This window comes from Balaenoptera ricei, chromosome 4 (assembly GCF_028023285.1).
Source record: "Balaenoptera ricei isolate mBalRic1 chromosome 4, mBalRic1.hap2, whole genome shotgun sequence".
Taxonomy (NCBI): Eukaryota; Metazoa; Chordata; class Mammalia; order Artiodactyla; family Balaenopteridae; genus Balaenoptera; species Balaenoptera ricei.
The window spans coordinates 93,210,409-93,233,608 of NC_082642.1; the positions used below are offsets into that span (position 1 = coordinate 93,210,409).

At 38.3% G+C, this 23,200-nt stretch overlaps 1 protein-coding gene across 1 annotated transcript in view; it reads right to left on the reverse strand.

Annotated features, from left to right (window-relative positions):
* SLC49A4 (solute carrier family 49 member 4) overlaps window positions 1–23,200 on the reverse strand; it is a 94,537-nt gene that overhangs the window by 66,884 nt on the left and 4,453 nt on the right. Inside the window, exon 2 of the mRNA XM_059920985.1 lies at window positions 18,274–18,367. Within this exon, the coding sequence (XP_059776968.1) occupies window positions 18,274–18,367 (94 nt within the window). The remainder of the gene's footprint in view (window positions 1–18,273; window positions 18,368–23,200) is intronic.

The following is a 23,200-nucleotide window of genomic DNA, read 5'->3' on the forward strand; positions in this document are numbered from 1 at the left end:
TCCAAATGCCAGAGGGTCCCCAGCTGTCACACAGAAATTTCATCACAGAAATATTCTTGAAACACTGTCATTAAGTGGTTTTAATCATGACTCGCGATGGTACAATAATCAAACGACGCATGATGGCTCATAAAGGTAACTGCTTTGACATTTAACACCTTTAATGAGGTGTTCCTGAAAGACTCATCTCATCTAGAAGGAGAAGGGTTGGAATGAGTAAGTTTTATTATGCCTAAAAATGTTAAGAGTAGGAGAACATGGAAGAAACGACCTATTAAAAAAAAAAACTTGATAAAACAGTATGAATCCTGAAAGCTAAGGTATAAAACTCAAATCACTGTCATGGCTTAACTCTTTGCTACTTCTCAGTGAAATCATGAATAGACTATTTTCCAAGCAGCAAACATAAGAGTCATAGAACATGTGAGCTTGAGATAAGGTAAGGATCATCCAAGTCCAGTTTACTCAATTCTCAGATCAGAATATTTCTCACTATAACATGTATACCTGCTAAAGTAAGTATCCAGAGCACGTATGGCACTAGGGACATTTCAGATGGCTACTAAGTCTAAAAGGTCACCGAACTTGGAAGGCCAACCTAAAACATGAATTATCAAAGTGAAAAATCATAGTGAAAAACAAGCTGTTTCGGTGTTTAAAAATTATTCTAATTTAAATAAGTATGTGCTTTTTTGCATTAAAGTCATCATAAATAAATGTACTCCTCATAAATGAGCTCAGTAGAACTGGGACCTACAGGATTTGGGGTTACCCTCTGAATTCGTGGGAAACCTGGCAGGGAAATCCAGTGCCTGCTCTTCCCAGCATCTTTAAATTTTCCAGAACTTAGTTCTGCTCCTTCTTGCACTTATATCCTAGAGTCCCTCAGGGCCTGGCACTTACTAAGTGGTTATAAGCACTGCCATCCAATAACCAGGGCGTAACACCAATCTGTAATATAAAGATTTTCATGTTTGCCTGACACTGGTTTCCGTCACCTACCATTAATGTACCCTATTTTTCATCTGGTTTACGTTTTCCTTTGCTGTGCAAAAGCTTTTAAGTTTCATTAGGTCCCATTTGTTTATTTTTGTTTTTATTTCCATTTCTCTAGGAGCTGGGTCATAAAGGATCTTGCTGTGATGTACGTCATAGAGTGTTCTGCCTATGTTTTCCTCTAAGAGTTTTATAGTGTCTGGACTTACATTTAGGTCTTTAATCCATTTTGAGTTTATTTTTGTGTATGGTGTTAGGGAGTGTTCTAATTTCATTCTTTTACATGTAGCTGTCCAGTTTTCGCAGCACCACTTATTGAAGAGGCTGTCTTTTCTCCATTGTATATTCTTGCCTCTTTTATAAAAAATAAGGTCACCATATGGGCGTGGGCTTGTCTCTGGGCTTTCTATCCTGTTCCATTGAGCTATATTTCTGTTTTTGTGCCAGTACCATACTGTCTTGATTACTGTAGCTTTGTAGTATAGTCTGAATGGGAGAAAATATTTGCAAGTGAAGCAACTGACAAAGGATTAATCTCCAAAATTTACAAGCAGCTCATGCAGCTCAATATCAAAAAAACCAAACAACCCAATCCAAAAATGGGCAGAAGACCTAAATAGACATTTCTCCAAAGAAGATATACAGATTGCCAACAAACACATGAAAGGATGCTCAACATCACGAATCATTAGAGAAATGCAAATCAAAACTGCAATGAGGTATCACCTCACACCAGTCAGAATGGCCATCATCAAAAAATCTACAAACAATAAATGCTGGAGAAGGTGTGGAGAAAAGGGAACCCTCTTGCACTGTTGGTGGGAATGTAAATTGATACAGCCACTATGGAGAACAGTATGGAGGTTCCTTAAAAAACTAAAAGTAGAGCTACCATATGACCCAGCAATCCCACTACTGGGCATATACCCTGAGAAAATCATAATTCAAAAAGAGTCATGTACCAAAGTGTTCATTGCAGCTCTATTTACAATAGCCAGGACATGGAAGCAACCTAAGTGTCCATCAACAGATGAATGGATAAAGAAGATGTGGCACATATATACAATGGAATATTACTCAGCCATAAAAAGAAACGAAATTGAGTTATTTGTAGTGAGGTGGATGGACCTAGAGACTGTCATACAGAGTGAAGTAAGTCAGAAAGAGAAAAACAAATACCGTATGCTAACACATATATATGGAATCTAAAAAAAAAAAAAAAGGTTCTGAAGAACCTAGGGGCAGGACAGGAATAAAGACGCAGACGTAGAGAATGGACTTGAGGACACAGGGAGGGGGAAGGGTAAGCTGGGACGAAGTGAGAGAGTGGCATGGACATATATACACTACCAAATGTAAAATAGATAGCTAGTGGGAAGCAGCCGCATAGCACAGGGAGATCAGCTCGGTGCTCTGTGACCACCTAGAGGGGTGGGATAGGGAGGGTGGAAGGGAGGGAGATGCAAGAGGGAAGAGATATGGGGATACATGTATATGTATAGCTGATTCACTTTGTTATAAAGCAGAAACTAACACACCATTGTAAAGCAATTATACTCCAATAAAGATGTTAAAAAAAATAAAAATAAAAAGCCTTGGGATAAAAAACTTACCCTATTTTATGAAATTAACTTGTTTGTAAAAATATATTTAAAAATAATTCAGTTATATATATAAAATTTAGTTTTCCCATTTAATAGTAATGCATAGAGGTTTTTTTTTTTTTTCTGGAAAAGTACTGGCCCTAAGACATAATAAAATCATACAAACATTACCGTAAATTCTTTAAAATGACATTTAAGGAGAGGAAATAATTATAAATTGTTCAATACAAGTTGTATTATTTAATTCATTTAACAAAGATGTACTGAGTATTCACTGTGTATTGGGTAGGCACTGAGATAGCAATGGGTACACGGGAATATAAAATTAAAAAGCTAAACTCTTTAAGTAGAGTAGTTGAAGAGTCACCTACCAGTACTGTATCAGGAATATAAAGAAAAATAAGGCAATAATTAGGCCTAAGCTTGTGGGGCCTGGGACAAGAGTACCAGTAGAGGTCCCTGCACACCCTCCTTCTCCTCTGACCTCTGGTTCTGATCTACAACATCAGGGGCTTCGCATACATGCACATGAACCTTAAGGTCCAACCCCATCCAAGCTCCATCTATCCCCTTCCAAACACCTGCCCCTTAGCTACCTCTTGGGCCTAGGGAGCACACCCCAGGGATGCAGTTCACTCTTGGAAGAACAGACCTGGGGAAGAGGTATGTTGCAGGGATTGCTGGGGTCTTGTGTAGCTTGAAAGTGGTGATGGGCAGGGCAGACACATCTCTTTGACTCTACAGACTCCTCACCCCATAAGGAATGGCAAAACTGAAGTAAAACCAGAGTGGAACACTCTTAGGCATGGAGTCCAGGACAAGGACCCGGTGGCACTACTGGCAACAACAGTGAGGTACAGAGGAGGGATGGTCTGGAGGGCTGTTAAGGTGGTATAAAAGATATAGTTAAGTGAATGACTAGATATAAGGGGGGGTACCCGTAACTGTAAAAATGTCCAACAAGTGGTTGACTACAGGTTGCAAGCTAAGGAAAGGGGTCTGAGATGAGAGATATATATTAGGTTTGGGGAACAAACTCTGGAGAATACCATCGTCTTTTAAATAGTCAGAGGAAGAGGAGTCTAGAAAGACAATTGAGAAGGAGCAATTATAGAGGCAGAAAAAGAAATAAAACAGGAAAGACTGGTGTCATAGTAACTAAGGAGAGAAGGGTTTAGAGAAGATGAAAGTGAGGTACCAATAATTTCAGATCAAACAGAAAGAGGGTTTAACTGAAATGTAACCACTGGATTCGGCGACAAGGAGGTCTTGCATGACCTGAGCAGAAGCAGTTTCAGGAGACTGTTGAGGATGGAAGTCGGATACGTGAGGAAATGGAAATTTACAATTAGACTATTCATTCTAATTGTTAAAAACAGATGCCAGAACAAAAATTAGGTATATGAACTTGACAGTATGAAAAGGAAAAACACCCAGCTTAAATGAACAGTCTGAACTGAAAAGTCTCTCTGCCTTCACATGCTGAAAGATAAATGCAACTTGTTGTGATTGTCCTAATGCTTTCGAAGCACTCCTGAAAGAAGCTGGCTTTCAGAAACTCATACCGATTGATCTGGGCTGACTGTTAAAAACAACACAGAACAACAAAGAGGTGTGATTCACAACCCTCCATTAAGTGAAAAAGATCACATAACTTAATGTTAATTTTTCTGTGTCACGATTACATGCTTCAGTTTTGTTTTGCAAGTAGCAGTTAAGTTCCTTGTGGGTAAGGACCACGGTTTCTAATCTCCCCAGAGCGCCTCCCAGGGTGCAAAGGCAGTGTGGATGCTCCCCACTTCCCAAGTATCACCGAAATACACAACTAACCTGTGCTGTACAAACCTCACAAGGTTCCACCACATACATCACATCAGTTCCACTTGTAAATTTTAAAAAGCTTATATTCAGCAATACAAAAAACAAGGTGATTAATATTTGGGAAACAAAACTTTTAGAAAAAGAAAATGAGAGTGGTTAGAGCGAGGCCAAGGCCTTAGCACTGTCTCGAACACAGTGCACCTGGGGAGGGCAGGCAGAAGTTAGCAGCATGAGGACGTAGTTTCGTCTCCTGGGCAATAAGCTCTGTAGCAGAAAGGGAGCTCTCTGGAAGCTGACTAGTTAATTCAAGGGGTCTAACTCTTGCTTCCTTGCCTGAAACTTCATGCCTGATGAAGATGGGTATACTCGTATATTCACAGTTAGAAGACTGCAGGTGTCCTGACCTTTGCAGGTCAAGCCCTGACAGACGTGCCAAGGCACAGGGGTGCTGCTCTCCTTCATCCCAGTCTCCTCTCACTGGTCCCTTAATTGACTCCCTCTCCTTATCTCCCCCGCCCCAACCCAACTTCCTTTTCTTCCCTTCACCCTTGGGTCTTTTTTCTTTGTTCCTTTTTTTTCTCCTTACCTAGCTTCTGCCTACTTCTGAGGCCTAGTTTACACGGTCCCCACAGGCCAGGTGGAAAATAGGGGAATTTCCCTTGTGGGCTGAGAAGAAGATTAGATCAGAGCTTTGGGAGTTTCTCCAGCATCAGCAGAACCAGATGGTAGAGACTAGGAAGTGGGAGCGGCCCACCAGTGTCAGCACTGCTGAGGCTGGCTGGCCCATGGCAGGCATGAGGACACGTAGCATGGCCTGGCCACATCTGCCCCGGCCCTGGGCACCTCAGCCCTCAACTGCTGCCCCTGCCCATGGAGAGGCCAAGGCTCAGGGGCACGTAGCGTGGCATTTCTGCACAGCTGCATTCCTTTTCTTATTATTCAGTATACTATAGCTTTTCAAACAAATGCCAATAGCTAAAGTTCAAACTGAAGACCTGTTAAGTTCATGTGTTCTCATGTACTTGACATTTTAGCTTGTATTTAATGATATTCTGGTATCCCAACCTTTTGCTTCCTGACATTCTGGAACAAATACCCATGATTCTTAAATTATTTTCTACTTAGAATAATATGATGTTTTAGAATTTGAATTTTCATAGTTGGAAGAGACTTCAAACCTCAGCTAGATAACCCACACTCTTGATTTTATAGAAAAACTGAGTTCCAGAAAAGCTAATAATACACTTAAAATCACACTTATTTTATAACTTATTTATAACTTTCTTTTCTTCAAAAAGTATTCGTGGGGGGAGTTCCAAAGTCATATAACTAGCTAATGGCTAAGCCAGGACTAGAAATCAAAATTAAATCTGATTTCACCAGTCCACAAATCTGTTTTTTTTTTATTTAACTTTTTTAATACAGCTGGTTCTTATTATTTATTTATTTATTTATTTATTTATGACTGCATTGGGTCTTTGTTGCTGTGCGCGGGCTTTCTCTAGTTGTGGTGAGCGGGGGCTACTCTTTGTGGTGGTGCACGGGCTCTAGGCAGGCGGGCTTCAGTAGTTGTGGCGCACGGGCTTAGTTTCTCAGCGGCATGTGGGATCTTCCCGGACCCGGGCTCGAATCCATGTCCCCTGCACTGGCAGGCGGATTCTTAACCACTGCACCACCAGGGAAGCCCTAGCTATCTATTTTATACATATTAGTGTACATATGTCAATCCCAATCTCCCAATTCATCCCACCACCACCCCCGCTCCCCGCTTTCCTCCCTTGGTGTCCATACATTTGTTCTCTACATCAGTCCACAAATCTTTCTACTCTTCCACATGGCCTCCATTCTGAAGGTTCTCTGTAACTAACATTAATGATAAAGATCATTGATTATTGAGATAACCCAAGGTTCTCAGATCCAAAGGCATGCAGTAGCTGGCATATTTTTATTCTATGCAGAGATGTACTTTATAAACCTTTATTATGACTAGCACTGGGGATAACATTAGAGAGTTGGCTTTTTAGAAACTGAGCAGGTATTTCCTGCTCAGCTCAGTGTAAATCTAGCATTCTTTTTTTTTTTTTTAAGTAATATCAACTGATGATTTTTTTAATTTTTAAAAATATTTATTTATTTATTTATTTTTGATTGTGTTGGGTCTTCGTTTCTGTGCGAGGGCTTTCTCTAGTTGCGGCAAGCGGGGGCCACTCTTCATCGCGGTGCGCGGGCTTCTCACTATCGCGGCCTCTGTTGTTGCGGAGCACAGGCTCCAGATGCGCAGGCTCAGTAGCTGTGGCTCACGGGCCCAGTTGCTCCGCGGCATGTGGGATCTTCCCAGACCAGGGCTCGAACCCGTGTCCCCTGCATTGGCAGGCGGAGTCTCAACCACTGTGCCACCAGGGAAGCCCCCAGCAGTCTTAACTTAAATTCTATGTATTTTTAATGTGAAATGATTTAGAATCCATAAGAATACTTATCTCTAACGCTCAATATGCCAATGGTTCACAAGCTTTCTCCCAATTCCCCATTCCTAATCATCCTGCATGAGAATAAACTCGTGTGTTACAGGATTTCCTGGATATTGAAAATGGTCTAAAGTGCTAGAAGTAGTTTTCCTTTATTTAGCCCAAGAAGGCAATAAAAAGGGTCAGAGATGCTATGAATTAATTACAGGAAAAAGGAAGTTAGGAAGGGAGAAATAGAGTGAAATGGTGAAAAGGAATGAGCTTTCTAAAGATTTTTACCATAGCCTCAGTTTTCTTTTATGAAAATCTATTTCCCTTTTGTACCCTTTAATAATTTTGGCCAATTATGATCCAATTAAAAATATCTACTGCATATCTACTATGGTCAAGGCACCTGCAGCAGACACTAAAGGGACTATAAAGATAAGAACTATAGTCTTGGCCTAAAGAAGCTTATAATAATAACATATCAAGTACAGTTACAGAAAGCTCATTAAAAAACACAGTGAAAAGAATATTGGGTTAGATATCAAAAGACTCAGCTTCTAGACTTATCTAAATTTATTAACTGTATAATCTTTGGTGAATCGCTTATTCTCTTTCATTTCAATTTCCCCAATGGTACTTTATCTCACAGGATTTTTATTAAGGCCAAATACGATAATCTCTCAGCAAAGCACGGGAGAAAAATGGACTTAGTCCTGGTCTGAGAGAGACCTACCTCCCCCCATTTTGTCTCATAACGTTTTTCTTGTCTCATAACTTTTATTTTGTCCTCTTAGTTTAAAAGTATTTTATATATATACTCGTTGTAGAAAAGAAGTGCATAGAGAAGAAAAAATCCATAAATTCAATGATTCAGTAACTCATATAACCATTCCTAATATTTTGATTTTTCAGTCTTTTTTTCTTTCAGTTTTTTTTTTAATGCATCTCTCAATCAAGACAGGCACAGGTAATCATAGATATCAAACTGAATATACAGTTTTATGCACTAAATCATTTTAACTTTATAGTCTATAATAAGCATTTCTCATTTCATTCTTTACATCATAATTGTTAATGGCTCCACTGATAGTCTATCATACAGATGTACAAAAACTCATTTAACATTTTCCTAATGTTTGTTACTTATTTGTTAATATTAATAATGGTGTTGTGATAACCTTTGTATGAAAATATTTGCCATTTCCAAATTATTTCCTTAGGGTCAATAAGTCAAAGGGTATGAATATTTTAGACCTTATGAAATATACTCCTAAGTTGTATTTCAGAAAAGCCTGTAGCAATTTACAGTCCCATCAGTAGTGGTCAACAGTGCCTGCCTCACCAGCATTGAATACCACTATTTAAAAAATACTCACCTAAAAATAAAGAAAAAAATTTAAAAAAAAATTTTAATATAAAAATAAAAATTACACACATACACGCAAAGTTGGTGTGTTAGTTTTCTATTGCTGTTGAAACAAATTACCACAAACTCAGTGGCTTTAAGACAACACTCATTTATTCTCTTACATTTCTGTAAATCAGAAGTCCAACACGGGTCTCACTGAGCTAAAATCAAGGCGTGGCACGGCTATGTTCCTGTCTGGAGGCTCTAGAGAAGGATATGCTTCCTCGTCTTTCCCAGCTTCTAGCAGCCACCTGCATTCCTTGGCTCCTGGCCCCCCCTCTTCTGTCTTCAAAGCCAGCAACAGTGGTTTGAGTCCTTCTCACACTGCATCTCTCTGACTTCCTCTTCTATCTCTTCTTTTAGGACTTTTGTGATTACATTGGGCCCACCTGGATAACCCAGGCTAATCTCCCTATTTTAGGGTCAGATGATTAGCAAACTTAATTCCACCTACAATCGTAGTTCTCCTTTGCCGTGTAACAGAACACATTCACGGGTTCCGGATATTAGAACATGGACATCTTTGGGGGATGAGGGTGTTATTCTGTCTGTCACACTTGGTAAGGCCAAAAGGCATCTCCTTGTTTTAATTTGCATTTCTTTTTTTGACTACTGGTCTTTTTTCCCATTGGTATATTATAATTTTTCTTATTTTGAATGAGTGCTTAATATATTTATTTGTATTATTTACCTGTTCTTGCCCTTATTTTGACAAATATTTTCTCCTGTTGGTCAATTTTGTTTCAAGCTTAACAATTTGTACACTCAACAGTTTGTAAGTGGTCAGATCAATTTTTCTCTTTATAATTTTCCTGTTTTTCATGCTTTAGAAAAAAATTCCTATGTAGAGATCAGATAAATATTCCTATATATTGTTTTCCAGCTAAATATTTAACCATTTAATTCATCTGAATTTATTTTGATGCATGGTATAAAACGAGGATCTAAACTGATCTTTTCCTCCTAAATAGCCAGTTTGCCTGTGGTAGAGACAATAAACTATCCCCCAGTGTCCATTCTCTCTATTTTCCTTTTAATTACAGAGCACCCCAAGTCTGTGCTGGGGCGAGCTACAGTCTGCATTTCCAAGCTCCCCCTGCAGTGAGGTGGGGCCTTGTTACCAAGTTTGGGCCAGTGTGATGAGAGTGGGAGGATTTCAAGGTCACCTCCTTGAGGATAAAATGCTCTCCCTGGTCTCCCTCTCCCTCTCCCTGTGAGATGAAATGTGACTACAGTGCGGATAAATCCACTCTGGACTGTCCTGCCAAGGCATCTCCGTAGGGAAGCAACAAGATAGAGGGAACTTAGGTTCCTTTGTAGAAAAGAGCTGCCTAGGCCCTGGCCCACCTGCCAACTCTGCACTATCACATAAGAAAGAAATACTATCTTGTTTCAGCCATTATATTTTGAGACTCCTCACTATAACTGCTTAACTGTTCCCTGATTGAGAAATTAGCTCCAGAATTAGGATTCTGCATTCAGAAAGGCATAACATATTTGGCACTGACTTAGTGGCTGGGCTGCAGGCTGAAAAGGCAGGTGACTTGTGAGATGCAGCAAAACCACTGCTTGTGATTACCTGGAACTGGCTGGAAAAAAATCAGAACACTACTCTGTTTCCTGCCCCTTGCTGCTCTTAGGATGGCACTACAAGAGAGGTGGAGCCAGGTAAGTGGTAGCTGGTTTGCAAGCACAGACGGAAGGGACAAGATCTCTGCTAAGAGAGTTTCTCTCTGCCCAAGGCCTACTATCCAAATTTAATGAGAATCCAGGAATTTGAAGCCTCAGGTTGCTTCTGTATCCTAAAATAGCAGGAAATAACGTCCTTCAGAGCCTGTCTAGCAGCAAAGATCAAATTAAAGGTGTTATTTTCCTACCCAGGCCTTTTTTCAGATGTTATCCCGGTAGCCACCACGAAACTGAGGGAAAAGGGATGAGCTGAGCAGAGAAGGAGTAAAGGAAAGGAGATTCAGCAGGTGTAAGAAACACAGCCATAAGTAAAAATCTTTGGATGTGGCTACATTTACATGAACCCACTGGATGTAAAGAGAGAAGCCTACTAAATGTTTGAGGGAAGTGTATCACCAAAGACACCGCAGAACGGTTCTATGAAGCTTTAAGATTGCTTGATTCCTAAAGTAATCCTGAGGTCCCCAAATCAGTATCAGGCAGAAAGTGAAACACAACAGCTGTGTAGCCCCTAAGAATGACATAGCCTCCAACTTCAGGTGTATTCACTAAGAAGAATGGGCCAAAAAAGAGCCTTCCCAAGGACAAAGCCAAAATCACAAAGAACAATCAAAGGGGTTACTCCCAGAGAACCACAAAGACCTGATAGAAGCCAGAGACTCTGGATTTTGAGTTGGACGCAATAACTGGACAGGACTGTGGGTCTTCTCCTTTGAGGAAGCATGAGTATGTTCTCTGCATGGGAAGAGGGGGTACATGGATACATGGAGACATTTGATAGCAGAGACGACTGTCTCCTTACACCCATTCTCCCTTTCTTTTGTTATAGCATCCATACATTTTTTGTTGTTATTTCTTAAATTTATTTTCAAACCAACTTTGTTACCTGGGACAGAGAACAAATCCTCCCACTTCTACAAAAAGAAATCAAACATGACATTCCATGGCAAAAATGAGACTTCCACAATCTTCCTAACAGGAAGTACTTGTTTCTAGCTGAGATTTCCTACCCCGAGGAGTACTGCTTAATTTAGTGCCTTGTACCATTATTTCTGTTTATGCTGTGATAGCTATATCTTTTTTTTTTTAAAGCATCCTTGCATTTTAACTGGGGACATGACTGCTGAGCTACATTTCCAGCTCCTCTTGCAGATAAGTGTGGCCATGTACTAAGTCTGTACCAATGGGATGTGAGTAGAATTGATACATACAGCTTCCTAGTCATCACCTAAAGAGGTAGTCACTTGCCCTGGGTGTCCTATTTCCCCTTCCTGTGGGCTAGAATGAAAGCACTGATGATGAGCCAGCTTTGACCACCTGGACAAGGATATCACCCCAGGGGATGTTAGAACAACAGAAAAGGAAGTTGGGTCCCTGGAACAGAGCTGCCTACATGCCTGGAGCAGTCCACTATCTTTTAGACTGTTTCTTGGGAGAAAAATAAACTTCTATTTATTGAGCTTGTGTATTTTTTATCTCTTTACACAGCTTAGCCTATGCTTTACAAATACACAGACGGTCAATAAATGTTGACTGCCGAGTTATGAATTTAAATAATGAAATCTGAAATCTGCAAACCAACATTTGTTAAGAATGTCTATTATGTTCATTTTCCCATTCTCTTTTCAAAAGTGCTTATATTTTTATATTATTTTATAAGTTGGATATCATATTTGCAACACATATTTTTCCTAGTTTGTATTTTAATTTTATGATTTTTTTTGGAAGCATGAGGGTTCAAATGTTTATGTAGTCAAATCTACAAATCCTTCCCTTATGATTTCTTTCACTGTTTTTATACTTGGAAAAGCAATCTCTTTAGGGATAAGATTAATTTTCCCTTACACTGTTTCATTTTAAATATGAAGCTCATCAATCCATTAGGAATATATTTTAATGCACGCTGTATGGTTAAGTATCCACATTTCTTTTTCTAATATGTAACCAATTTGCCCAAACACATAATAGATAAATCTATTTAATAAAATACGCTTTATTTAGTAACCCTACTGATTTATGTGCTTATTATTATATGTTAAATTATTACCAATGCCTACCTCTGGCCTATTTTGTTCCTGTAATCATTCTGTTGCAGATAAAATAATCTTTTACTTGTTTGTGCCTTTCCGTATTAATAGGAAAAAAAAATCTATGGCAAATCTTTATTCAGAAGAATAAACAGACATTTGCAACAGACTTTGAATATATTCTCCATAACTTTCAACTCAGTTTACTCTGATAATCCTATCAACATTTGTGAGTATGATTATGTACAGTAAGGAGAGACGGTTATAAATCAGGGAGGGGGTCTCAGGGGATTTCTGGATTTCTAACCTGGGTGATGGGTACATAGCTGTCTTTTTCATGATTATTTCACTAAACTGTACATAAATGTTTTATGTACTCTTCTATATGTATACTATATTTAACAACAAAAAAAGTAAATTTAAAAATTCATATATGATCTTATAAGTCCTTAGAAGAAATGTCTCAGAAATAATCACATTCCAAAGACAATCAAAGGGGAACAAAAGTATCTTCCAAAAATCTAAAGCTCACTTTACATATCTTCTATTGGCTTTTTCCCCTGTTAAATGCTTATTATGAGGAGTTAACCTCCTACCAATCTTTCTTATCTGAATCCCATCTGACCATCATGGAGAAATATATTCATGAAATCTGACCTCTGGAGTTTTAAGAGTCAAATTGCAAATAAAACTATTAAATAGAAGATAAATCTTAATCTGCTTTAAAATAAGACATTAAAAATATTATGTGATTATACTGTAGGATGGGCAAGTACAATGCAGTTACTATTTAAAGTGAGGATGCTACGTACCTAGGGCAGTCAGGTTGCCAAACTTAAAATGAGTATAAAATTAACTAAAGGAGCTTGTTAAGACTAAATGAGTAGGACTGGGGTGGGGCCCAGGGATCTGTATTTTTAATAAGCAGCTTGTCTGTGGACCATACTTTTAGAACACACTGATCAGAATCCTATGTATTTTACAGAGAAGAGTCTTCGTTCTTAAATCAACCAATTGTTCATTTTTATACCAAAGGGTTTATATTTCTATACTGGGGAAATTTACATATAACCCTTCCTTGCCTTTCCTTCTCTTAGTCTCATTATTGAAGCTCTGATGTGTTCATTTTAGTTTCTCTTAACTAGTGTTTTCAGTCCAAAAGGTGATATATTCACATGGTAAAAATATTCTCAAGCAGAGAAAAGAGTATAAAACAAAAAGTAAATCTCCTTTCCACCCCAGACTTCCAGGTTCCCAGGCTTCCTCCTCAGAAACAACCAATGGTAATGGTTTCTTTCAGAAACAGTCCTTACCAAATACATCCCTCCCACTTTTTTCTAAGCAGGAATATATTAAACATAACATTAAAAACTTAGTCTTTTATAAAACTCAATGATATATCTTGGAGATATTTCCAAATCAGCACTTACAGAACTTTCACCTCCTTTTCACAGCTACATACTATTCCACTACATACTTCACCATCACTAGTCCTTTGTGGAAGAAATTTGGGTTGCATCCAGCCTTTTGCTATTACAGGCAAAGCCACACAAATGTGATTTTCCTTACAAACTGGTAGAGCTTTATATGTGGGCTAATTTTCTAGAAGGACAAGTATTGGGTTAAAGGACATGTGCATTTTGAATTTGATAAATACTGCAAAAATGCCCTCTAAATAGGATGCCCCAAATTGCTTGCACATCAGAAATGCCTATTTTTCCCTATACCCCAGGCAACACAGCACATTATCATATTTTTCATCTTTGCCAATAAACAGACATATAATTGCTCTTTTAATTTTCATTTCTTTAATTATTTTTTGAAATGCTTTGCCTCTTTTTTCTTTTAAATTAATTTATTTATTTTGGGCTGCGCTGAGTCTTCGTTGCTGTGCGCGGGCTTTTCTCTAGTTGCGGTGCACAGGCTTCTCGCTGCAGTGGCTTCTCTTGTTGCAGAGCACCGGCTCTAGGTGCACGGGCTTCAGTAGTTGTGGCTCGCGGGCTCTAGAGTGCAGGCTCTAGAGCGCAGGCTCAGTAGTTGTGGCGCACGGGCTTAGTTGCTCGGCGGCATGTGGGATCTTCCTGGACCACGGGTTCGAACCCGTGTCCCCTGCATTGGCAGGCGGATTCTTAACCACTGCGCCACCAGGGAAGCCATCATTTCTTTAATTATGATGAAGTTGTTCAGCATCTGAAGATTTGTATTTCAATTTCTGTAATTACTTGCTCATATCTATTACCCATTTTCCTACTGACTTGCTATTTTTCTTATTGATTTGACAGAGTTCTTTTCAACTAAGGAAATTATCCATTTGTCTTATTGTTGCAAACATTTCACAGTTTTTAACTTGTCTTTTGACTTTGTTTTATAGTGTATTTAATCATGCAGATATTCTACATTTTTATTTAGTCAAAAGTATTAAGCTTTTCTATGGCTTCTGGGATTTGTGTCTTAGTTGGAAGGTCTTCCCCATTTTAAGATTATTAAAAACCAGTCTCATTTTCTAATACTTCTGTGGTTCATTTTTTATATTTAAATGCTTGATCCAATTGGAATTTACTTAAGTGGTAAGGCAGAGATTTAGGGCTCTTCATTTTTTTTTTCAGATAGCTGAGCAGTTATCATGAAACCATTTACTAAACAATTCGTCTTTTCTGGTATGGTCATTTTAAATGTAATATTGCCAGCTACAAGGCATTTCACAATGGAGTGTATTTCTAGAAAATCTGTGTTTACTAGAACCATACTATTTAACTATCTAACACGTTAGTAATCTATTGTTAATATTAATGAAAATTACACTGAATTGAAAGAGAATATGTTATGAGAATCACTGGATACACCCTATGATTAAAAGCAGATATGACCTACTATAAGTTCACCTTCTAGAAGTTTGTAAATTGTTTACTGGGCATGCTATATTGTATTTCACACTATAAAGTAATGCTATCTGGTGTTATAGAGCAATGCCACCTGCAATTTTTTTGGTATGATTTGCTTCCCAATCATAGAAAACATGCTTTATAGTTCATTATTCTAAGTTCTTTATTTATTTGTGATGTTAATAAAAGTGGCAAAATAATTTTTCTTGAATTTTCATTGGTACTCTGCAGATGAAAGAAATATTGATACTATGAAGAGGTAGACCACCGTTAGGAAGGTGGTAATAATAATTGTATTGAGGAAAGGGCTTGTCAGAAAGCTGCTACTCTCATGTCTTAAGACTCATAGAAGATAAAATACAGGAAGTAAAGGGTGCAGGGACACTGTTCAGAAGGCTGGGTCAGAAGCTCAAAAAGCTCCAAGTGGAACAGGGCACAGAAAAAGATCGCTAAATACTTGTCTCAGTGCTAGCCAAATGCATATTAAAGGTCTCTATCCCTTCCTCTTCAGTGTCAGATGGAGACTGAAGCTTAAAAGTGGTGATCTATTGAAACTACTAGTCAAAATACGCATTCTAATTGCAGCATTTTCATTTTAATAGCTGCATATGCATTGTTAATAATACTGCTCTAAAGAAATAATGTATGGACATAAAGTGAAGTCTCATTTCAAGGGGATAATATCCTAACATTCCTTACAGGTGAACAGACAAAGACGGAAAATTCAACTTTTACTTTTTTTTATGAAAGGTTCAATCTCTCATAACTCTTTATTTCTCTTTCTTTTCTTTCCTTTCCTATCTTTGTTTACATTTCTTTATGAGCTCTATTTTTCATACCATTTTCTCTACCAACAGAGTCAACTCTTTATTATTCCTATAATTTTATATCTGAAAAGGATATGAAGGGATATAAGATTAGAGAGAAGCAATAGAATGGATGGCCCAAACAGAAGAAAAGCTAACAAAAATACCAGTAGGCATTTTTAAAGAATGCATTGTTGAATTTAAGCTTACACTGAAATCTGTACTCAAAGACTGTAGATGCTTAAAAAAAACTGGATATTTGAAAAATTACGAACATCTCAAACACGATGAAACTCATCTGTTAAAACCTCACTCAGAAGGATAGGAAATGAAGACCAATGTTCCACAGGAACCCAAATGATTTTGCTATCTGCCTTTTAAAATATGAAACACATGTACTCTAAATTTTCTGGAAAGATAACGTATTTTGAAAATTTGAAAAGGAACAGCATTTAGTTTGAAGTGAAAAATTCTGTTCCACATGAAAGTCAACATCTTATACCTAAAATCCATTCCTTCCTCCTCCTGTGCCCCATGTCTCTGTTAATGGAATCAACAATTTCAGAGTCTCCAGAGTGCAACCTCAATCATATCACCTCTGATATCTTTCTCTCATGTTCTCTCTCGCATCTGTGCTATCCTTTCCATTCCTACAACTTCCCAGGGCAACGGAGTCATTCTGGACTCCTCACTTTCTCTTATTCCCTTTATTCAATCCACTGGCAAATCCTTCAAAATATAATCAGAATTTGACCACTTCTCACCACCACCACTTCCATCACTATGGCTCAAGCCGCCATCATCTCTCATCTGGTTTATTTTACTTGTTCCCTACCTGGTCTCCTCACTCTTGCCCTAGACCTTCAACATCAGTCTATTCTCAATAAAGCAGCCTGTGACCATGGTTCTCCTCAGCTCAAAGCTGCTAATGATTTCCTAGCTCAGAAAAAGGTGAAGTCCTTACGAGGTCTTGAAGGACCTGGTCTCACACTCCCGCCACCACCCGTAACTGCGCTGGTCTAATTTCCTACCACTCTTCCCATGAAGTCTCTGGTTCAGCGGCTCCAGCCCTACCAGCCTCCCTGCCAGGCGTGCTCTTTCCTTCCCACCCTTTATACTTGCTCTTCTCTCTGCCTGAAATGCTTGTCCCCTACATAATGCATTGTCCATTCATTCCTTCAAGCTTTCTCCCCAAAAGGTATCTTCCCAGTAAGAGTTTTTTTGCCCATTCTTTCTGAAATTTCACCATCCTTCCACTGACATTTCAAATCCTTCTTTCCTATTTTATTTTTCTTTCCATAGCACATACCAAATATTTAACTTATTTATCTAGTTTATTGCCAGTCTCCCCAACTGGAATGTAAACTCCACGAGGTACAGATTTTTCTACTGTGTTTTCTGCTATATTCCCCATGTGCAGAAGAGAGCTTGGCACACAGGAGGAGCTCAGTGAATTTTGTTGAATAAATGAACTAATAAATGAATAAAGAAATAAAACAAAACAATGACTCCAGCTTGGGCTCTCACTGCATCTTTCCAGGCCTCCTGCTGGTACTCTCAACCCTCTGTAGTCAATCCTACAGACTTCAAATCAATAGTTTACCTCATATACGTCTGATCCTATTGCTGCTCAGATTAAGAACCTAAGTGGCTCCCAACTGTCCAGTGAGAAACTGCAGTTCTACAGGATGGCGTCAATATCCTTCACATTCAGGATACCCTTTTCTAAACTCATCTCTTTATATTCCATTCTTATGTCTTATTCAGTACACCAGTGTCTCCCAAACTTGAGTAATTTATGCTCCTTTTTAAGGGGAAAAATTTTCTCAATGGCTCTTAAGGTCAAATCCAAAGATCCCAGTTTGATAAACACTAGGAAACTGACATCCTGGTTAATAAAAATGTCTTTTAATTACAGATTATTACTGGTTAAAAAATCTTTTAATATTATAACCAAAAGGAAAACAAAATTTTTTATATCTTCATATACCCTGCACCCCCTGAGAATAAATCCAGGGACCCCAGGTACAGAAATGCTGCTGTACAGAAATGAAGCTACCTACTCATCCTGGAAGAGGCCTGTGCTTACCTGCCTCTGTGCCTTTGTTTCTGTTGTTCCTCTACGCTGGAATATCATTCCCCTAATTGTAGTTACGAAAATTCTACTTATCCTTCAATGCTTACTTTAATTATCACCTTGTTCATGAGACCTTCCTTTCGAGATCCTCAGCCAAAACTTATCTTAGTCTCTTGGGGCAATTTTATAAATCTTCTATGGCATTAACTACATTATTCTTCCTTATGTTATACTATTATTTTCCCATGGTTATAGCTCCCAGATAGCATGAAGATTAACTTGTTCTCTATTTATTTACACAACAACTAGTATAGTGTCTTCCACATGACAACTAGTAAATGCCCACTGAATTAATCATGTCAGGAAAAAGAATGCTACTATAAATATGACCCTCTACTGATCTTAAAAATGGAACTGTTTACTAACAGCTTATAACCAAACATATATAATATACTCATAACAAAAGAGAAAAATGTGGAGAAAAAATTTTAAGTTGTTTATATGATTTACCTTCTTTTAAGCATTAAGTCTGATATAGGTACGCATCTTAGACCAGTTCCCAAAACCATAAGGAAGGATGTCAGAAGCACTGTTATCCGAAGACCTAAAAGGAAACAAAAATATCTGGATTATTTTCTATTTTCTTTTCAAGTAAGTCAATGTTAAGAACAAAGATTTTTTACTCAGTCATACTGGTATTATATTCTAATACAGTTTTTCTCTATAACTCCCAATATGGGGGGAAAAAAACCTCTCATGTTGAAAATGAAATGATTCTAACTTTAATAGAAAACTTGAATGATCACATCGAGGATAGAGGAAAAAGTTCTATTAGCTCCGGTTTTTTAAAATGAATGGCTAGAATGCTTTGTTCAGATATAACAATAAAAAATATAGAAAATAATTTTAAAAGACAAGGTATTTTAGTTTTATATCTCAAATATAAAATTTCTAATTTTCGAATGCAAGCTGTTAATAAAAAAATTCTAAACTGCCCCTAAAAAGTTTTTTAAGATGATAGAATGCTTTAAATTTTCTCAAAAAATGACAAGTGGCCAATTACTTCTTTTATCTTATAATGAGGACAAGTTTGTTATAGGGTCTTAGGAGATGGTCCATTAGAACCCTCTGATTATTAATACAATAACAGTCTTTTAATTTTTCTTGATTTATTGGATGGCTTTCAACTAATAGAATGATGCTGTTAAAAAAAAAAAGCATGGTTTAGGGTTTTAGATAATGTGGATCAGATAGCTTTTCCCTTTGTATTCCAAATTCAATCAATTATTTTGAAAATGTGCACCAATGGTCGGTTACATAGATAACAGGGCAAAAGAGAATATAAAATATAAAAACAAGGTAACCAAATGTAAAATAGATAGCTAGTGGGAAGCAGCCGCATAGCACAGGAAGATCAGCTCTGTGCTTTGTGTCCACCTAGAGGGGTGGGATAGGGAAGTTGGGAGGGAGACACAAGAGGGAGGAGATAGGGGATGTATGTATATGTATAACTGATTCACTTTGTTATACAGCAGAAACTAACACACCATTGTAAAGCAATTATACTCCAATAAAGATGTTAAAAAAATAAAAAAATTAAAAATAGAATGTGAAAAAAAACTAAGGTAACCAAAAATAGACACAATAGTCTATCTATGGCAGAATAATATAACAGGACTACATCTTCCTGCTGTTGGAATGCTGCACTTTTCTATTACTAAATCAATGCTGCCTTACTGCTTGTAGCAGTCACAGAGGTGGCTTTCACTGAGTATGTGGCAAAGGTGGCAACATTTCTTACAATTTTTTCCAAACTCAGCACCTCCTTGAAACCATTTCACAGTGAATAGACTTAAACTATTTAATGCAAATTTTCTCTTTTTTTTTCCCAAATCTTTCTTTTTTTTGGCAGGGGGAGACGGTTAAATGCTTGGTTTTCAAAGGGCTTCTCTGTTTGAAGGAAATTGAAAGTCAACAAAACTATAATTATGCAGATTAAACAGAGCAAGAAAATAAACTTGAGATTCAGATCAGGCACACACATGCTACATTGAGGGTAATTTGTGATATGAACTGAGCTTTATATGATCTGAATATGATTAATATAATTTGGCAGAAATAATCCGGTAGAAAACTGTGCTTCGCAGGAACAAGTAATGCATACATACTGCTCATTTACTGCGTCTACTAACAGAACACAGATTTTAAAACCACATTATAGCCACAGGAAATAGAGTGTAATTAATAAAAAGAACATTCATGGTCATAAATATCCTAAACTTGCAAAACGTTGCTCTTAAAAGGTTATACTGGGTGCCCTATGAGATAAAATTTTATAGATTTGGGACTATAAGGCTTACATTCTACATGATGTTTATTTTTTTTCTAATATTTGGTTTGTAATTAAGGTAAATAGCCACCAAGTGGGCAGTGGGACATTGTTTATGGCCCTACGGTCCAAATAACTAGGTTTCCTATTACAACTGCTGAAAGCTAACACACTTTTCTACTCAATTATGACTTTTATCAAACATATGACAATGTAACAGCTGATATAAGCTTTTAAGAGTAAAGAAGTTGTGAAAAGCTGATTATTATAAAGCAACCTTGCAGGTACAACTTGTGGCTTGCTTACTTTTAATTGTTGCCAAGTATTACTTAATCCACCTCAGCTGCTGCTCAGGTTTGAATAGAATGCTTTCTTGATCTCATTTGAATCTTGACAAGGCAGGACTCTGCAGTTCCATGTAATCAAAAAGATAACAACTGACTTTGGGAAGGAGAGGTATGAGGACCCCAGGAAATATGCTTATGAGACATCTAGGACCTTCATATAAATAGATCCCAAGTGATTACAGTCCTAGGATGTGAGTGCAAAAACCATCTGATGAAAGGTACGGGAATAATTTCGGAAAACCAAACATGACTGAAAATAAAAATAAATTCTACTCAAAGATGGCATCCAGACTCTGCAGGAAGCCCCCTTCCAATGGATGAGATAACTCCTTATGCCAGGAACCTATTGGGTACAGGAAGAGAGTCTCCACAATCGGTGCCTAAAAACATGATTGCAAAAAAAAAAAAAAAACCCCAAAGCGAAAAAACACCCCACCACACAAACCATGTGTAGTAGATGCACGGAAATGAGTTTGATCTGGTAAAACCACCTTTCCCAGGCCCCACACTTCCATCAGCTGGAGTGAAGCTCTGCTTGCTCCTGGCAAGACCACCTGCCCCACCCCCAACAGCTACAGCCTGGCCTGGCCACCCCGATCTGCCTTGGACACCAGGAGGACTAACCACATCATGCCCGCTTTTCCTGTTTACACTGATCACAAGAGACCCAAGATTCACAGGTCATCCTCGTCCCATCAGGGCTTCATGCATACCCAAATCCGACCTCATCTCTGCCAGCACCTCAGCTCCCCAGATCTTTCCACTGTGACTCCTGGAGCGCTCAGAATCAGCGGATCAGTAGAATCCCTATATTTTCAAGCTCTTCACTGTCTTCACCTTTTTACTACTCTGAAACCTCTTCCCTGAGGACAGTGTTTTGCCAGCCCCTTCCAGGTCATTGTTACTCCCTCCCCCCTAAAGCTCCCAGGCTTCTCTCCATGCCTTGATTTCCTCTGGTTTAAGCACTGTGATTACGATGTGCCTTGCTGTAGTGTTATGCACGCTGAGATTTGCTTGGTGTGGTTTTTTTCTTCATGCTGTTTCCTCAGACTGGATTCTTGAATTTCTTAGATTTCTGGGTTTGTGGATATCATCAAATGTGGAAATTTTTCCGCCATTATTTCTTCAATTTTTCCTCCCCATTTTATCTCAATCCATGCCCTCTCCCTTTACCAATCTCTTCTCATCTGGGACTCTAATATGTATATTAGGCCACTTAAAACTGTCCTGCTCCCTGATACCTGTGGTTTTTTGTTTTTTTGTTTTCTCTGTGTTCCACTTTGGATAGTATTTATTACTACATCTTAAAGTTTGCTAATCTTTTCTTCTACAATGTGTAATCTGCTCTTAAATCCTGTCCAGTGTATTTTTTTGGTCTCAGACACAGATTACATTTTCATCCCCAGAAATTTAATGTTGGACTTTTTATGTCTTCCATGTCTCTCCTTAACATGCTTTGTTCTGTTTTCTTGAATATATGTAGCATATTTATTCACAGTAGCTGCTTTGATGTCCCTGTCTATTAATTCTATCATCTGTGCCATTTCTTGGTCTGTTCTACTGATTGCTTTTTCTCCTCTTTATGTTTTGTATTTTCGTCCTTCTTTGCACACTTGGTAATTTCTGATTTAGATGTCAGGCATTCTGAATTTTTTTGGGTGATGGATTTTTTTTTTCAACTCCTTTAAATATTTTTGAACAATGTTCTGGGATACAGTTATTTTTAATCTTTTCAAGCAGTACTTTTAAGCTTTATTAGGTGGAACCAGAGCAGCCTTTAGTTTAGAGCTCTGTTTGTCTTTACTGCTGAGGCAACACCCTTCTGAGTATTCAACCAAACCTCCTATGTATTATGAGGTTTTCCCATTCTGGCTGTTGGGAATGTGAACAATTCCCAGCCTTGTGTGAACTTTGAGAATTTTTCTGCCTGTTCCTTTTTCGCAGTCCTTTTCTCAGACTTAAGTAGTTTCTTCATGTGTAACTGCTAATCAGTGCTCAGCTGAAGACTCAAGAGGAACTCCCTGCAGATCTAGAACTCTCTCTCTGTGAACCCTTTTCCTCTCTGGTACTCCACCCTAAGAATTCTAGCTATGGTGGCCTCTTAAGACTTCTCAACTCTCTCCTCGACTTGGGGGGCTCTGTGGGGCTCTGTTTGAACTACAGATCTCTGTGTGAAGTAATCGTAAGGATCACTGACCTGCTCTACCTTTTGTCCAATGTCTGAAAACCACTGTTTCGTATACTTTGATTTTGTTTTCTGTTTTTAGTTGTTTAAGATGGAAGGATAAATCCAGTTCCTGTTAATCCATCATGGCCAGAACAGCCTTTGATCCAATTCTATCTGACTGTCATACTCACCACTCCCTGCTGCAGTTGTCTGCAGACCACCACATACCTGCCTCCACGTCATTCGCCCTCATGGCTTGAAACTGTTTCAGCTCGTTATTACTCCTGAGGACACTACTTCTTTCATGAATCTGGTGATTTCAATACCAGATACGATCCTTTCAATATCCTGCCCTCTCAGTCCCCCGACTTCTTATTCCACAATCATGCCCTCTACCCTATCTCGGTTGTCCACTCTCTTTGTCTTTGACCTTATCTTTACCGTAATTGCGTCCACGACATAATCCCAATTTCAAGCGTCCCATTCTTCAACCATGACCTCCTCTCCTTCCCACTCATTCCTTCTAGTACTCTAAATTCTTCATCCATTGGGAATGACAATTTTGGAGCCTACTACTTTTTCTCATCTACCTCA